Below are 17,350 nucleotides of genomic sequence, written 5' to 3' on the forward strand. Positions count from 1 at the left end.
ACAGTGACCCTTTGTATTGTTTTCAGCTGCTCTTCATCTCTACTGATGCTTCTTGTCTCGGAGCCCGTTTTGTCCCGTCCTGCTAATGGCTGCTGCCGCTTTAGTTAGTTATCGTTTCCATGGTGTGTCTCTCCCCGTCCTTTTCCTCAGCCCGTCTGTCCGTGCTCCCAGTGCCCGTCTGTCCGTGCTCCCAGTGACCGTCTGTCCGTGCTCACAGTGACCGTCTGTCCGTGCTCACAGTGACCGTCTAGACAGCATGTCCTCGCACTCACTGCCTCGTCAGCTCTAACCCTTTGTTTGTCAGTGTTGCCTTTTTCTTTAAGGATATGATTCATCGATTTTTAGTTTATTTACAAATGCGTGCAACTGTCACCACTGTTCAGTTCCAGAACGTTTTCATCACCCACAAAAGACACCCTTTGCCTGTCAGCCGTGCCCCAACCCACCTCCACCCCACACACATCCCCTGGTAACTGCTAATCTTTCTGTCCCTGGATTTACACTCAGGAATTTCATATAAATGGAATCATATAATAGGTGGCTTTTTATATCTGGCTCCTCTGACTTAGCGTAGTGTTTTCAAGGCGCACGACGTAGCATGTGTCAGTAGTCATTCTTTATTATGGCCAGACGCTACCCCATGGTATGGATTTACTGCGTTTCGTGTACCCACACATCAGTTGACGGCCCTGTCTGCCACCTGGGCCGCTCAGGGGCTGGAGGGTAGTGAGTGCCTGGGGTCAGAGCTCACCGTCTCAGCGGTGGAGCCGCTGTGCTTCTCGGGTAGACGCCTGTCTGGATTCCACCCGCGTTTGCTCACTCTCATGCGCTCTTGATACATTTTTAGACAGTTTTGCTGAGATTTCAGAACCGTTATCTCTGGGAGAGTTGGTCTGTTACCAGAAGCCAGGACTGCCCTTGACTTTCGTCTGCAGTTTGTTCCCGTGGTGACAGCTGGGTGGCTCGCCTCGCTCCTCAGTTGGGTTGGCATAATTCCTGACTGGGGCAAGCCCTCAGGGGCATCCTCAGCACGTCTTCCTGACCCACCTGTTGTAGATTCTCACGTCTTCCTGACCCACCACCTGTTGCAGGCCTCCACGAGGAAGTGGACTATTCCGAGAAACTGAAGTTCAGTGACGACGAAGAGGAGGAAGACGTCGTGAAGGATGGCAGGCCGAAGTGGTAAGGCTCCCGCCCCCGCCCACAGCGGCGTCCCAGTGGACCTTGACATGGCGTTGGAAGGATGTGGACGTGTTATACTTCCCAGGGCCGCCGTGGCCGGTCACCCTGCCAAGTCCGTTTCCTCGTCACCTGCAGCCTCCCAGGGCGGATGTGGTTTCATTGTGCAGACGAGGGGACTGTAGCTACTGGGGACAGCTGTACAAGAATGGAGCCAGGATTGGTGTCCGGGCGTGGTGGGCTGAGTCCTAGTGACTGGGAACCACTGTCCCGGCATTTCCACAAGTGTGTTGTGTAGGCCGCTCGCTCTGCAGATTGATTATGGCTGTCATGGCTTCTGTGGCCAAGCAAGTTTGGGAAACCACCCTGGTTTAACTCGGTCCTGTCCTCCAGGGTTGCCCACAGCCTGGGAGCTGATGCTGAAGCAGCCGGAGCTCTTTCCGGGGTGGGAGGGGCAGTGAGCTGGGTTTGCTGGTTTCCTAAACTTGTTTGACCACTTCAATCTTTTCTCTCTCTTTTTTTTGGATTATTTTATTGGACTAATTTTACTCGGTGCCCTTTGAAAAAATCTTCATCGTACTCTGGTTTCTCTGTTTTTATCATAACGTCAGTGGTATTGGCTGGTACTATTAAAACGATACCTGTGGTTGCTTTAATTCGCATTTCTTTGAATACCAGTGAGTGTGAGCTTTTCCTTTGTCCACTACCTGTTAGACTTAGGCTTCCCTTTGATGCTTTAATATTTCCCTCTGTTTAGCTTATTGTCGGTGATCGAATGTTCGCGTCGTCGAGCCTGCAAGTCTTTTTCTTTGTCCTTTCGTCTTCCACTTCAGAGCCCCTGGGGTCAGCGCCCCTCTTCTGGAGGGGGCTGGTATGGTCTGCCACCCTTTCTCTGATGATGCACAGTGAACTAAGTGAGGCTTCTGTAATTTACTTTGATGCTGTCTGATTTTTAACCGAAGCTTTGGATTCACTTGGGAAATATCTATGGGACAGTTCTTGGAACTCCAAGCTCAGAAGGAAACGCGATCAAAAAATTTAAGTCCAAAGCAAAGACATAAAATTTTACAGATTTACTGGAGCGGTAGGACGCTGCTTCTTGTCTCTTTCAGTTGACGTTAGTTGAATGTTCATCGGGACGCGTTAGGCATGGGTTTGGACCAGCCTTGCTGCTGGCTGTGACCGGAGACGCCTCGAATCGAAAGCATCTCCTGCCTAAACCTGCTCCTTTTTTGACGTTCTCTGAGCTGGCTGATATTCAACCCCCAGAGACTCCTACAAAAAGTCCCAAGTCCCTTTGACATCTGTTTCCCTATCCATGATGATTCCTGACGCTTCCCTTGACTCTGTCCCTTCCTGTTCATTGTCTCGGGGGCCACTGGGACCAGCAGTTTTTCTTTCCTGGACCATTCAGAGGTCAGCCAGCGTGCCTCCTCCCTTTCCTCTTAGCCTGCACACCGCCTAGTCGTCTTCCAAAGACGCTGGTCTTCCTGGTGGATCAGGAACCGCCGTGTGGTCTCCATGTCCCTCACAGTGAAGTCAGGAGTCACTAGCAGTGGCTGCCCTGCTGTGGTCACCTAACCCGCCTTACCGGCCTCATCTTCCCTCCGAGACTCACGTACTCGTGTGCGTGGACACGTGCAGACACACACAGACGAGCCAGGCCTGACTCCCCGTGTTCAGAGGGCACTTGCTCTGCATACTGGAGGTGCTCGGTACCCACGCACACGTTTGGCCCGGTGCCTCCGCTGACGCCTTAGTCTATGAAGATGAGCCCTGGTCAGCGCTCCCCTCTCTTGGAGCCTTCGCGTAGCCGCCACGTGGCGCCCCCTTCTCCCCCGAGCCGTGTGTGCTTTGCCTTCCTCCTCTTGCTCTCTCGACTGTGCCGGCATCCGGTGAGCCGTCTTGCCGTTTGAGGCGCATTTTGGGCGCCTCCTCTGTGTAGAGCGCAGGGAAGGAGCTGTGGAGTGAGAGGCACCTCCGTCCGGGAGTCCGTGGTTCAAATCTGTTAGCGCCTTCCTAGAAGAGCAGCTGCCCAACTTCCCTGAGACTCAGTGAACCCACACTTTCAAATGGGGGGAGCGAGGACGTGTTGGGGGGGAGGCAGTAAACGAAGTAATGGATGTGAGACATCCTGCCTGGAGCTTTGTGTGTAGAAGGACTTGGTAAGCGTCGGCCTGGATTTTGGTGGTCTGGGCGCGTCCTCCCACCCGTGAAGGCCGGGGGGCTGGGGCGGTCTGTTCTGACGAAGGAAATCGGCATGTAGACAGCTGATTTAGGGCCTCCGGCCAGTGTGCTGAGACCCTGGCAGGCTGGCTGACTGGGGCAGCTGACACCCGATGCGGTTTGTTCTAGGAACAGCTGGGACCCCAGGAGGCAGCGGCAGTTGTCCATGAGCTCTGCGGACAGTGCCGATGCCAAGCGTGCCCAAGAGGAAGGAAAGGACTGGAGCGAGACGGTGGGCATGACTCGGGCCGTCCGGAAGGTGCCGGAACCTCAGCCACCGTCCAGGAAGCTTCACAGCTGGGCGGCAGGCCCTGACTACCAGGTACTGTGGGCCCTGGAGGGGTTCTGTGTCTGAGTAGCTGGGTGTCTCTCCCTCTCCCTCTCCATCTGCTCCCCCTCCCCTCCCCCGCCTCCTCCCCGTCTCCTCACACTCATTTGGCCAGAGTTCCAAGACAAACACCACAACAGGGCATCTGCGTGGCTGTCCTGTGCATTTGTATCTTGCTGAGTTCAGTGTCTGGGTTTCTGAAAAGTCACAGTGGACCTTTTTATCTCTCTTTTTTTTTTAATTAAAAAAATTTCTTTTAAACTTCTGAAACCAGCACAAACGTATAGAAAAGTTCGAAGTACAATACAAAGGATACTTTTTTTCTGAGCTGTTTGAAGAGTAAGTTGCCAGCCCGATCAGGCCCTATCACTGTAGAGCACTTGGTATCTACTAATGCTTACACAAAATCGACGTTTCTTCCACGTAACCGCAATCATAACCAAGAAATCAGTACAGATACATCACTGCCACCTGGTCCTCAGCCCTCATTCAGCTTTCACTAATCGTCCTACTAATGTCCTTTTTACGGGGAGTCCAGTTCAGATCACACGCTGCCTTCGTCGTCCTTTCTGTTTGTGCCCTTCACTTGGGACTAGCTCCTCAGCCTTTCTCGAGCTCTCGTGACTGGTGCTTTTGACTGTCACGAGCTGGTCACTCTGGGATGCACTTCAGCCGGGTCTGTCTGGTCCTTCCCTGCGTTCAGGTTCAGGGTTTCCTCTTTCGGCTGGAATCTCTCAGAAATGACACTGCCTCTCATCGCATCCTGGCGGGTGACCGTGACCCCACTCTGGCCCCCTCTGACCTCTGCCCTTGGATCTCTTGATTAGTGCGGTGCCTACCAAGTGTGACACTGTGGATTTACTCTCGTCTACACTTGTAGTTGATAAGCATTGGTGGGGAGATACTTTAAGACTGAATGTCCTGTTTCTCATTCAACTTTGAGTTTATTTATATGAGTTGAGTTATAATCTGTTACTCATTGTTTTGAAGCTCAAATCGTCTTTAATTTGGCCGTTGGGAGCCTCTTCAACCTTGAGTCCTCATCCTTTTTACATGTCTCCATCCTTTTTTGAGCAATTCCTTGCTTGCTTAGAACAAGCCTTTCTAAGCACCTTTCGTCCTCGCCCTGCCTTAGCCCCTCAAGGTATTGAGAAACCAGTCGTGGGCCCCAGGACTGGTCATTGCACTGGGGGCGTCACTGCTCCTGGCCTCTCAGTGGACGGTCAGGGAATGTTTGTGTGTACAGGTGTGTGTGCGCGTCCATAGAGACACACTCATGCCTTCATTATTCCTCTGCAGTATTGCCAGTCACACAGAGCTCCTTCTCATTTCCCCCCATCGCACATCTGTCCCTCGCTTCTCCAGCAGTGGGGAGTGTCTCCCGTTGCCTGTAGTGTCTGCAGTGACTTGGTCAGGCCCCCGTGTGTGCCCTGTCTCCCATGTCTGCCCCTGCCCCTCCCCCTCGCACAGATGCCCTCACCCGCTCCGCTGTCCGCGCCCATGTGGCCGCCCTGGTTTCCCTGCGGGGCCGTCTCTCTCTCTCTCTCTCTGAATTTCGCCCTCGCCCAGCTTGGGTGGGCTCCACCTCCCACACCAGCCCCCTCTCCACAGGGTTGCCCTCCTCGCCCGCCTGGGCTTGGACCACCTGCTCTGAGCGACCGTGACTGTCGTGCCAGATGCTGACCTTTTCCCCACCCCTCGTGGGACGTCGTCCTTCAGGATGGAAATGTTCCGGCGGGGCAGAGCTGGGGCGGTAAAGGCGTTGATTGAAATACACTTGCGGAACCTGCATTTCCAGGGCACCTTGCTGGAGGGTCCGTGTCCTTAGAAGGCGAGAATGCTCATTAGCCTCAGTCTTTTGTACTGAGCACCTGTTCTGTGCCAGGCACTGTGCTGGGTACAGGGGACACAGAAGCAAAACAGAATAGACTCGGTGCTGCTCTTGGAAGCTCCCTGAACTTAACCTAGATTCGTGCAGTGGGGCTGCCCAGTCCCCAAGGCTTCATGTGGCTCTTGCTAGCGCAGCACTGCGAGTTCATGATGGGTAGAGTCGACCGCGGGGAATCTGTATAATTTTATGCCTGCAAATTTTTGAAGAGATTGTCGTAATTCAAATATTTTATGGAACATTATAGTCCATCAGATGATAGCTAAGCTTAGGGCAGTTTAGAAAGGCATAGCAAACGTCTCGACGATGCGCACCCCCTTCGATTCTGCTGTTCCGTTTCTAGGAATTCCCGATGGGTCCTCTGCAGGGGGTGCTGGATGCCCGGGTGTGCGGTAGATTAGGGTGTGAGCCATGCGGTGAGACAGCGCTCAGCCGTCACAGCGCGTGGACCGAAGTTGACATTCGAGAGCGGAGTGCAGGGAGTGTGCCCGCTTCGGCCCCGTTCTGCTGTGTGAAGGGGAGTTTATCACCTTTCACGGCGGCGCCAGCTGTCTCCAGGTTATGAGGAAACTCCGCGAGATGCGCCGCATAGTGCGTTTGTGGAGGTGGAATTACCGTACAAGAAAAGGCAGAGATCTTGGTTTCTTTAATGTTTGACGACTTTTGACAGTTCTGTGTAACACATCCGTGTAATTACCACTCCAGACAGGAAGTCGCACGTGTTTTGGGTCGTCGTGGCTCACGGGAATTTAGTGGCTGGGGCTCCGTGCAGCCTGCCCCTGCTCGTGTGCTCAGCTTCCCTGCCTGCAGACCAGGGAGAGCCCGTCCCAGTGATGAGTTTTTCACATTGCTGGTCGTTGTCCAGTGAGACAGCCAGTGAGAGGCTTGGAAGTGAATGAAACACCCAAAAGAGATGTTTTTTGAGAAGCTTTTTCGTCTTTATATAAAGAACCATTTTGAAACTGTTTGACTATGAATTTCAGTTTCTCGTCACTGTTTATGCCCAGAGGTTTGTTTATTTTCGGGGTAGAGGGGAGTAGAGCAGTTTTGTGACTAAGAAATGGTGACTGTGGTTTCCAGGTCCTGTCAGTGAGCCACGGGGGCCCACATCTGTGTACGCGTTGGGGTGGCGAGCGTCCACTTACCGAGTGTTTCCTGCGTGTTGGTCACAGCGTTGAGTGCTGTGTACCCATTTCTGGGCATCTTCCCAATCCCGGGCCTTTCTCCATCATCCTCAGTTTGCAAATGAGGAACCAAGGTCCAGAGCGGTGGCACTTGCCCAAACCTCGTGCCGAATACGGAAAAGGGCAGAACGGGATTAAAACTCGGGTCCGCTCGAGGCATCACAGTGGCCCCTCGAAGGAGCTCGAGGGTCTTGGGAAGGGTCCCGTAAAGGGAGCGGCCCCGTCTCATCAGAGACTTCTCTTCTCTTGGCAGAAGTCCTCCATGGGCGGCGTGTTCAGGCAGCAGTCCGTCGAGGACAAAGAGGACAAGCCACCGCCACGGCAGAAGTTCGTCCAGTCGGAGATGTCCGAGGCCGTGGAGCGAGCCCGCAAGCGCCGGGAGGAGGAGGAGCGCCGTGCCCGGGAGGAGCGGCTGGCCGCCTGCGCCGCCAAGCTCAAGCAGCTGGACCAGAAGTGTAGGCAGGCCCAGAAGGCCAGCGAGGCCCAGGCGCAGGTGGAGAAGGAAGTCCCCCGGTCTCCCGGCACCGAGAAGGCGCCCCCACAGGAGAATGGCCCTGCCGTCCGCAAAGGTGAGCGCCAGGCCCTGGTCCCGCAGCCTGGAAAGCCTGGGCTGCCGTGGCGGCTGGCTCTGTGGGCATCTCCCCGGCTTCCTCGCACAGCCTGTGGCTCACAGCGAGATGGGACTGGGAGCATCCGTCGTTACGAGCTTCAGCTTGGCTCGAACGCCTGGGTTCACATCCTGTTTCAATTACTAAAACTAGGTGGCTGCACACCTCTCCGGAGCCTGTGTCCTCGTCTGTGAAAGCGGTGATCGTAGTGCGTCCCTCCCTGCGTGCTGAGGGGCCACGTGACGTAGCGCGGGAAGCCCCGTGCACAGTGACTGGGTGCAGGAAGCACGCGTGTGCGTACGGGCATGGCCACCAGCTTTGTCATTGTCATAGTCACTGCTGTCAGCACGCCCCCAGCCCCGCCGGAGAGGCAGGTGCCGGAGGGCTTCGTGACGCACAGGGCCCTTTCACGGGGCGTTGAAAGGAGCCGGGCTGCCCGGAACAAGGCGTTCTGCTGGCGTTGATTCTACGGGAATGGAGCACGTGGCCGCGTGAGGGAGACTGTCTCATAGCAGTTTTAAAGGATACGATCAGCTGTGCTCTTTGTGATTTTTCTTAAATCAGTTAAAACCAAATCCTTTTTAGGAGAGACGACGGGCCTGATGTTAGTTTCAGTCCCTGAAGGCTTTTCGGGGTGGTCTTGCTGGGGGTCGGAGTCACGGGACCCTTTTGGGCCGAGGAGCTTGGGAAAGTGGACCTCTGTGCTTCTGCAGATTTCCTTCCGCTGAGGGCTGCGTGAAGCCTGTGCCTCGTCTCGCAGTCCTCGCTGAGACGGGCCAGTGGGGCGTCCAGGGAGTAGCTAGCTTTAGTGTGAGCATGGTCGGTGGATCCTGGTCCCCGGGGTGGGCCTGGGTGTCGGGTGCAGTGGAGGGTCCCCGCCTTTCTGCGAATTCCTCTGCGGTGCGCTGCTGGGTCCGAGAGGCGTGGCATCGGGCTCCTTAGCCCGCTCGCCCTGTGCAGTAGAACCGAGAACACAGACGTCCGTGACGCTTCAGTAACGCTGGGGAGGAAACAGGAACGCAAAGCGGGGACGAGGACGAGGCAGAGGGAAGGTGATGGGAGATCACGCGGAGCACTTCCTGTCCGGTGCCGGTCTGAGTCCATCACGCGGATCACCTGACGCAATTTCTCACAAACGCACTGTGGGGAAGGTGCAGTTACGGGTGAAGAACTGGGCGGGGAGAGGCGTAATGACGCACCCGGTCACAGCTTTGGGGTGTGTTGAGTCGTGCTGTTCCGAGGGTGGGTGTGTGGGCCGTTGCTGAGCTGGGGGCTGCTTTGTTTTACAGGGGTCCTATTTAATGAAGCTTTTCCCACCTGAACTCAGTCCCCAGCTCCACCGCTGGCGCCGTGACCTCAGACAGTTCACCTAACCTTTGAAACCTCCGTTTTCTCTAAAGCGTTGGTGACGTGGGGAATCCACGAGTTCGTGCGTGTGAAGCATTTAGCATTGCGCCAGGGTTCGGGGTGTGAATAGTCTAGCGGGGGACTGGAAGTGCCCACGAGAAAAGGCGTTTGCTGTTTGTCTGGCCAAGCTTTCGTGAGCTCACTGGGGCCATTTCTCTGGCTATTTGTTCTCCAGGCTCCCCCGAGTTCTCTGCCCAGGAAGCTCCCGGCACGTTTCCAGAAGAAGCCCCCACGGCTCCTGCAGCCGTGGCTCAGGGCGGCAGCAGTGAGGAGGGGGCCAGGGAGGCGGGGTCCCCTGCACAGGAGTTCAGCAAGTACCAGAAGTCACTTCCTCCCCGATTCCAGCGCCAGCAGCAGCAGCAGCAACAGGTAAACATAGGGCATTTCAGAGGTCTTAGTTAACCGACCTGACTACTGAGCGGACGTCCCCCTCCCCTTCCCACGCCCCCTTCACTTAAAGCAAGAATCCACCGTCATGTGTCCCAGCCACCAGCGGGGGTGGCAGGACTTGTACCTCAACACATAGGGCTTCGGTAGGTCAGCTCTGACCATTATTTACTTCTCCTGCGAATGAGTAGAAGGTTGGGAGTTTGTTGATCGTGTCTGATACTGGTGGGAACAGGTAGTGGTGTGTGCACTGGTCTCAGTGTAGGTTGGATGGAAGAGAGGTTTTTTTCATTTGGAGCCGTTTGCCGGGGCTGCTCCCTAGCCCTGTGTGGCCCCACCCTAGGACCTTCCCAAGGAGGGAGAGGCCTGGGGGTTGCTTGGAGAACTGTCAGAGAGGCGTGAAGGAGGAGGGCTGTAGGTCTTGAACCAGGGAGCCCTGTATCTGATCCTAATGGTGCAGCTTATCTAGTCCTATGTGTGTCAGCCAGGAAGTGGGCACACCTGCCTCACTGGAGGTGAGGGTTTTATGACGCCCATAAACCTGAGTTATCAGTGTTATCAGAATCACTTTATTGGCCTCGTAAACCTTAAAAGGGACCTGCCCACTGCCCTGGAGAAGAGATCTTGCAGGTGATGGTTGCTGTGAGGGTTGTAATCTCAGTGAGCTCTTATCCCGAACATCTGGATCTGATAGCTTGCCTTGGCAGTTCGTGCCTCATGGGAGCAATCACGGGACAGGTGTCGTGCTGGTGGGCACTGCGGTCTGGGGGACCCTGAGAAGGTGCATGGACGTTACTTAGCCCGGCAGCTGGGCGCACAGTCAGTTGTTACTAATGATAACAGAGAAGTGTTCCGCACGTGTGCCCCGGGGGAGCAAATCCAAGGCTTGAGCCTCTTCCGGAGTCTGTCTTAGTTGCCTCTACAACCATCCCCTTTCTCTGGGCTCCTAGGAAGCGCTCCGGGGTCCACGGGGCCGGTGCTCTCTCCAGGAGGGTCCGGTCACTTGTGGGTTTGTGGGTGGGGGCGCAGGTGAGCATCAGGCAGTCACGCGTGGCTTGGGGAATGACCGACTGGGGAGCTCTCTGGGACCCCCCCAAGCCACACGCAGTGGTAGCAGTTCTCCGGGTGGGCAGTGATGGGCAAATCCTCCCTGAAGAATGGGAAGTCTGAAAGCGCCAGGGCAGCCTGAGGGGTCTGACCAACTTCCTGTCGGCTCAGGTTCCTGGGGACCTGGGGTCTAGGCGTGAGGGGTCGCTGTGGGTGGAGGCCCGGCCTCCGGTGTGGGCTGGGAGAGCTCCGTGTGCTGCAGGCCGCGGACCCCAGAGGCCCCTGAGTGCCAGAGCCACCCGGAGCACCCAGCCCGGCTGCAGGCTGGTGGGCCAGCTCCTTCACACGTGGGCAGTGGGCGGCCCAGTCGGCTCTCCTCGTCCGACGATGTCATTGGGCAGCGGTTTCGGGTAGGAGAGGTTCCTGTGGCTGCGCTGGCCGCTTCTAGGAGAGCGTGTGATCTCAGTGGAAACCCAGTCCGCCTGGTAGCCGGGGGGCTCCTGGGCTCGGGTCCAGATGACGGCATGACTGTCCACCCGGTTTTGGGAGCGGGACCATGGCCTGGAAGCCGTAATGCACCGGAGTCTCTCTTTCCTCTTGGCCTTCTGTTCTGGTGGGCTTTCTGTGCCACCTGATGGAACGCTGGAGGACTGTGTGTGCGTGTGTGTGCGTGTGTGTGCGTGGGGCGTGGGGTGGCACCTCTGCCCCGTAGCACCTGTCTCATTGGGTCTTTCTCCCTGGTCAGGAGCAGCTGTACAAAATGCAGCACTGGCAGCCGATGTACCCTCCGCCCTCCCACCCACAGCGCACCTTCTACCCACACCACCCCCAGATGCTGGGCTTCGACCCCAGGTGGATGATGATGCCCTCCTACATGGACCCACGGATCACGCCCACTCGGACCCCGGTGGACTTCTACCCGTCGGCCCTGCATCCCTCGGGTAAGCAAGCAGGGGGCTAGCGGGCCACCGCGCAGAGTGGCGATGGGGGTGCTGCCTCAGGCGTTCGAGCCACCGGGTTCTCGTCTCACACGGCCCGTCTGAGTCTTGTGCGTCTGCAGAATGCGAGGGTATATACGCTAACAGCGACTGTCAGTCTTTGGGCAGAATCTTTAAAATCGTGCATTACCAGCGCCTTTAATTACGTTTATCTCCTGGGCTCTCGTTCCTCTCTCTCTGCTCTTTCTGTCATTCTTACCGTTCTTCGTGCCTCCTCTGTTTGCTCCCTCGCTTAGTCTTCCCCAAGGTTTATCTAATGCCATTTTTAAAAAGCAGCTTTTGGGTTTCTTAATTCCTCTATTTTATCTTTTTTTTTCCTCCCCCATTAATTTCTGCTTTTTTTCTCATTTCCTTCAAAATTATTTTCCTTTTCTAACTGTTTTGGATGCTCAGGTTGTTAATTTTTAACTTTTCTGATGTAAATACTTGTTACCTGAGCTGTGAGCTCCTGTGAGTGTTAGATACAGGACTTTTATTGTTGTGCAGTTCTAAACGTTAGTCTGATTTTGATTTTTTTTTTATTATTTTTTAATGGTATGTTATAAATTTTCCACATATGTAGGAGTTTAAGATTATCCTTATGGTGTGAGTTTGTATTCTTCGTGGTCAGATAATGCGGTCTGTATGATAGACTGGGGTCAGCAAACTTCTGTAAATGCCAGGAAGTGGATATTGTAAGCTTGCAGAGTAGCTGCTCCGTTTTGCTGTTGTAGAGCAGACACAGCCATGGACGATGGTAAGGGACAAGGCACGGTCACTTTCCAGGACAGCTATCTCTAGAGCAGGCGGCGGGTCAGATTTCTCTCAAGGGCTGCCAGCTGGGCCCCAGTCCGGGCGGCCTGACGTTCGTTGAAATTTTCTTTGTAGACCGTAACATGGTCTTTTTTTTTTTTTTTTTAACATTCCATGTTTACTTGAAAAGAATAGATGTTCTCTAATTGGAGGTAGTCCGTTAAATTGAGCTTGCTAATTGTGCTCTGCGAATATCTGTCCCATCATCCATCGCAATTTTTATGCCCTTGATCCATTGCCGAGCGGTGTGTTGAGATCTCGCAGCTGGCGAGCCTGCTGTGTTGGCCTTGTCTGGGGGTGCTCCTTCGTTGTGTTGGCCTTGTCTGGGGGTGCTCCTTCGTTGTGTTGGCCTTGTCTGGGGGTGCTCCTTCGTTCCCATGGACTGTGCTGCTGCCTTTAACGTTTACTTGTCTGACGGCAACGTCATCCCAGTTTTCTTCTGATTAGTGATCGTTTGGTGTCCTTCTTCCAGCTTTTTACCATCAGCCTCTCTGAGCCCATTTTTGGGGAGTATATCTTCGTACATGCAAGCTGCGTGTGGTCTCACCTGCTCTGAAAGTCTGTGACTTTATTGCCAGAGCTGATCCCTGTAGAATTACTAGGAGTATGAAGTTTGAGTTTCTTACCCTCCTGTTTGATGCTTTCTGTTTAATTCTCTTTTTTGTGCTTTTTTTTTGATCAAATTTCCCCTTTTTTTATTGTTTTTCTTCTATATTCTTTTCTATCTTAGTGTGGTTACTTTAAATTTTGACATGTGCCCTTGACTTCTTATTAGCAAAGGCTAATCAAGGTGTTTTCTCACCCTTCACCTGAACTCTGTTACCCCTCATCAGTTTCACCTCTGGCTTCCGCTGAGACTTGTAGTTCTTGCCTGTTCTCATGCCCACTGATGAACCGTTAATGTTTTTGTTGTTTTATCCATCTATGCTTGTTCAGATTTGCCTGTATGTTTATTAATTTCTTTGCTGCTTTTCCCTTCTTGCATCTTTTTCCTTCTATCTGAGTTCAGTTTACTTCTTCATGACATACATATCTCTATCGAATCCTCCAGACAGTTTTTTGGCAGTAGATTGCCTGAAACAGTCTCATGTCACCCTTTCTGTTGAATGGCAGTGTAGCTAGCTGCAGAAGTCTCAGTTGGCAGCTACGTTCAGCCTGTACAGATGATGTTGCATCTTCTCTGGCTCCTGTTGCTGCTGAAAGTCTGCATTACGTCGGAATCCACTCTGTCTTCTCTGGCTGCTTTTAAGGTCTCCCCTTTGTCTTTGATCTCTGCAGCTTTGTCTCGATGTGCTGTGTCTACTACATGCACATCTGCATCTGTTCTGACTTCGTTCTGCCTGGAACTCGGTGCTCGACCTAAGGGTGTATGTCTTTCATTACTTCTGGAAAATTCTCTTAATTGTCGATTCAAATGTTGCCTTTGTATCCTTTCTTTCCAGGACTCCCACTTGGATTATTTTGTACCTTCTCAGTCTGTCTTCCAAGTCTCTTAAATACATGAGAGGTTATTTCAGTGGCGCCTTCTGAGAAAATGCCTCAGAACTGTCTCCAGTTCAGTTTTCTCTCCAGCCGTGTTTAATCTGCCTTTTTTTGAACTGTCCAATGAGTTTTTAATTTTTATGACACTTATCACTAGAATTTTTTCCTCAACCCTATTATTTTGAGAGGATCATACTTTTTAAAAATTCTTTTATACTTTTTGATCATTTAAAACATAGTTTTCTGGTGTTGAACAGATCATTCTATCGTTTGAAGTTCTTGGGGTGGCGTCTAATCCTGTGGGCTTGCCGGGGACTCCTGCAGGCTTGCTCCCCACACGTGTTTGGGTAGTGTCAGACTGCGAGTTCATCTTTCACAGAGCTCTGTTTGTAGTGGAGATCTGGTGTGGCCTGGGCTGAGCATGTTCCTCCAGGGTTCTGCCAGCTTAGAACCACCTTTCATTTCCCTGGGGGTTTCTGGACCAGTCGGGGACTTCAAGTCTGAACTCCCCTCTCCCCAGAACCCATATGAAAGCTGGCATGTGGCTATAGATTCCTAGAGAGGGACCGTTTTTCCTTACCCTGCCCTGGGCTAAGACACAAACTTAATCATTCCCTGTACGAAAGAGCATGTGCTTTTCAAATCCACTTTTGAGGAGGACCTGACCCTTCGAGGGTCTTGGTTTTAAGCAGCATCTGCCTTGTGTGGGAAAGCCCTACCCCCTGTCCTGTGGGGGCCTTGAAGGCTGAGCCCGCAGGTTAGGAAGACTGACAGGTGTGTCCCCCTTCCCCCCTTCAGGAGGTACCAGCTCAGGGTCAGGCCTGTGGCTGGGGTTCGAGCTCCCTGGGGGGTTCTAGTTTTCTAGGGGAGACATAGCTCTGCAAGTGAGTGAGTGACATGTTCTGTCCAGCATGTTTGTGGCGGGACGGTTTTCGGGTAATAGGGCTCTGCCATGTTGCCAAAACGGAGCTGATGTATAATGTGAGTAGTTTAGCTGCCTATCTCATAAACAGTCCTTGAGAAAAGGTGTGTGATTTGAGGGTTCTAGAGAGGGTCCCCACCACCTCTGGCGTCACCTGTCAGCATTTACACAGAGCACCACACACCTGAAGTGCAGCTTAAAACCGCCGGCCTGGTGCAGAGCTGCTTTCCAGCCAGATTACCTCAGTTTAAAAACGAGCTTGACAGCAGCTTTGGCTACTGATGAGCTTTGTTAAGAAACTATGACAAATCAGATCATCTTTCTCCACAGACCGAGCCCCAGGGGGACCTTTGCTATCACCTGCCCCAGGCCACCCGAGTATGTGAGAGTCGTGAACAGCTGGTTTAGCAGTGGTAGGACAGAGATGCCACCTTTATCCTAAACTCCTCGGGCCACTTTGTCATCAACTGTGCTTTGCCACCCACCCGCCATTCCCGTGCAAAATCGTGGAGTGGAGTGTTGCTTTTGATCCTAGGGTTAGAGATGAAGGGAACTAAAGCCAGAATCCCTTTGCAAACCTCGAAGCGCGTAAACGCCAGCTTGTTACTCCAGGTAGGCGCGTCTTCCTCATGCCTGCAGACACCTTCAGGCGTCTGCTCACACAGGGTCGTGTTGCTGACTGACGGGCCCCTCCTCCTGCCGACGTCCGTGAACTCTCTAGATTGCTGTCCCCAGTTCCATTTCCTGGTTTCGCGTGCCCTCCAACACAGGGCTGCTTGAACCAGAAGCTCAGATTGGACTCGCAGGCCAGGAGCAGGTCTTTCCACAGCTCAGATTGCGTGGGGTGGCTTCGGGGATCTGTGGCCAGAAAAGCTCGAGATCCCAGCATTGCTAGGCCGGTGGGGTGCCGTGTCCACATGGTGGTCGCAGGGGTGACTGTTGTCTCCTTTGGGCCTTTGGTCGACCCTGAGATTGGAGCCTGGCTCTCTGACAGGATGCCATAATTGAGTCCTTTCCTTCCCCAGGACTGATGAAGCCCATGATGCCCCAGGATTCCCTCTGTGGGACCGGCTGTCGCTCTGAGGATCAGAGTCGTGTGCCCCCACTGCAAGAGAGAAAAGTGACTGCCATCGACCCAGCTCCTGTGTGGAGCCCCGAGGGCTACATGGCGTTGCAGAGCAAGAGCTACTCGCTTCCCCACCCGAAGTCCAGCGACGCTTTGGCCATGGACATGCACGTCAGGTGAGACAGACGTGGTCATGGTGACCGCGCCCACAGGAAGACTCCTGGTCCCGAGTCCCCCCACTCCACTCAGGGCTGCCCCAGGGGACACCGCCCGAGGGAGAGGGGCGTGTGTGAGGGATGCCAGTGCACTCTGGGAGGGGCGTGTGACGGGGACTGCTGGAATGCTTTCGTGTGACAGGCGCTTATCTGATGGCAGGACTGAAGGCCGGGGAGCAATCCTGGGCCAAAGGCATCGCTGAACTGTGGGCAGGGTGAGAGGGTGGGGCCTCCCAGGGCAGGTGGGGTTGAGCACGTGGGTCCTGGCTCCTTCCTGTGAAAGCAAAGCAAGCTGGCCCGGCGCCCCAGACCTCGCGGACTCCCAGGCTCCGACTCGTTCGAACCAGAGGATCCCCAGCCGCCCCGTGTCCCGGTGGCTCGCTGAGTCCCCCAGCAGCCTCCGCGCTCTTGACGCCCGGACTCCAGGGCCGCCGACCCGTCCACTGCCCAGCCACTGAGACCTGTGTAAAGATAGACGAAATGTTGGTGCTTATGTTTTTGGTTTTTTTCCTTTTTCTTTTTTATTTTTTTTTTCTGGTTTTTTTTTTTTTTTTTTACATTTTTTTTCTTTTTAAAACTAAGCTCTGTGTTCAACATGGAAAATAGGAACCAGGCTCAAATCACATTGACTGCTTTTTCTGGTTCCTTTTCAGGAATGAAAGCTCTTACCCTGCCTCACCCGGAAGGTCAGGGGGCGTTTTAAGTGCCCAGCGTGGTCTTGAGGACAGAGGGGAGGAGCACTTGAGTGCCTTTGACAAGAAGGCCCCAGCAGACTTTGACAGCTGTGTCTCCTCTCAAAGAATAGGCCAGGAGCTTTTGTTTCCACCCCAAGAAAATGTACAGGAAGCAGGTGCTCCTGGGGGTCACGCCCCTAACCTCAGGTGTTCCCCGCTGGAGCCCGGCTTTGCCCCTGCAGAGAAAACGCCAGAATATAGCAGCTGGGACGTTGGCCACCAGCCCAAGGCTGCCGACACAGCTGGCAGCGTGGAGAAGGAGGCGCCCCAGGAGGAGCCGTCCTTTAACGTCTCCTCCTGGGAGAAGGAGGTGGGGACCGGCCAGCAGCCACCCTTGCAGCCCGAGTGGGCTCCTGAGCCCCGGGGCCCCAGCAGCCAGCAGCAGGAGCAGGGTGGCAGGACCCGGCGGTCGGGGCCCATCAAGAAGCCTGTCCTCAAAGCCCTGAAGGTGGAGGACAAGGATAAGGAACTGGAGAAGAGTAAGCGGGAGCTGGGGGAGGAGAGCACCCACCTGGCTGAGGAGAAGGCCCCCAGTCAGCAGGCCGGAAAGGACGAGGACGAGGAAAATGACCCCACGCTGGCCAACGCTGCCCCCGCCGCCTCGGAGGGCCAGGCCTCGGCCCGTGCTCGTTTGGGCCGCGAGGCCAGCAAGTCAGAAGAGGACGAGAAGGCCGACAGGGCCTGGGAGACCAGACCGCCCCGGGAGTCCGGTGACACCCCCCCAACAAAGAGGAATAACTGGATCTTCATCGACGAGGAACAGGCCTTCGGGGGCAGAGGGCAGCCCCGGGGCCGCGGCCGCGGCTTCCGAGAGTTCACGTTTCGAGGCCGGCCTGCTGGCGGCAGCGGCCCCGGCATCTGCGGAGGGGGCGTCCTCGGGGTGCGGG

General features: G+C 54.5%; 1 protein-coding gene across 10 annotated transcripts in view; it reads left to right on the plus strand.

Annotated features, from left to right (window-relative positions):
* PRRC2B (proline rich coiled-coil 2B) overlaps window positions 1-17,350 on the plus strand; it is an 80,214-nt gene that overhangs the window by 40,816 nt on the left and 22,048 nt on the right. For 9 of the 10 annotated variants that reach the window (XM_015594194.2, XM_015594193.2, XM_015594197.2 and 6 more), the window contains 6 exons: window positions 1,092-1,182; window positions 3,535-3,727; window positions 7,059-7,374; window positions 8,996-9,189; window positions 11,000-11,195; window positions 15,474-15,690. In XM_015594194.2, the coding sequence (XP_015449680.1) occupies window positions 1,092-1,182; window positions 3,535-3,727; window positions 7,059-7,374; window positions 8,996-9,189; window positions 11,000-11,195; window positions 15,474-15,690 (1,207 nt within the window). The remainder of the gene's footprint in view (window positions 1-1,091; window positions 1,183-3,534; window positions 3,728-7,058; window positions 7,375-8,995; window positions 9,190-10,999; window positions 11,196-15,473; window positions 15,691-17,350) is intronic. The other variant, XM_025051177.1, reaches the window with a different exon arrangement.

The sequence above is a fragment of the Pteropus alecto genome, unplaced genomic scaffold (genome assembly GCF_000325575.1).
Source record: "Pteropus alecto unplaced genomic scaffold, ASM32557v1 scaffold67, whole genome shotgun sequence".
Taxonomy (NCBI): domain Eukaryota; kingdom Metazoa; phylum Chordata; class Mammalia; order Chiroptera; family Pteropodidae; genus Pteropus; species Pteropus alecto.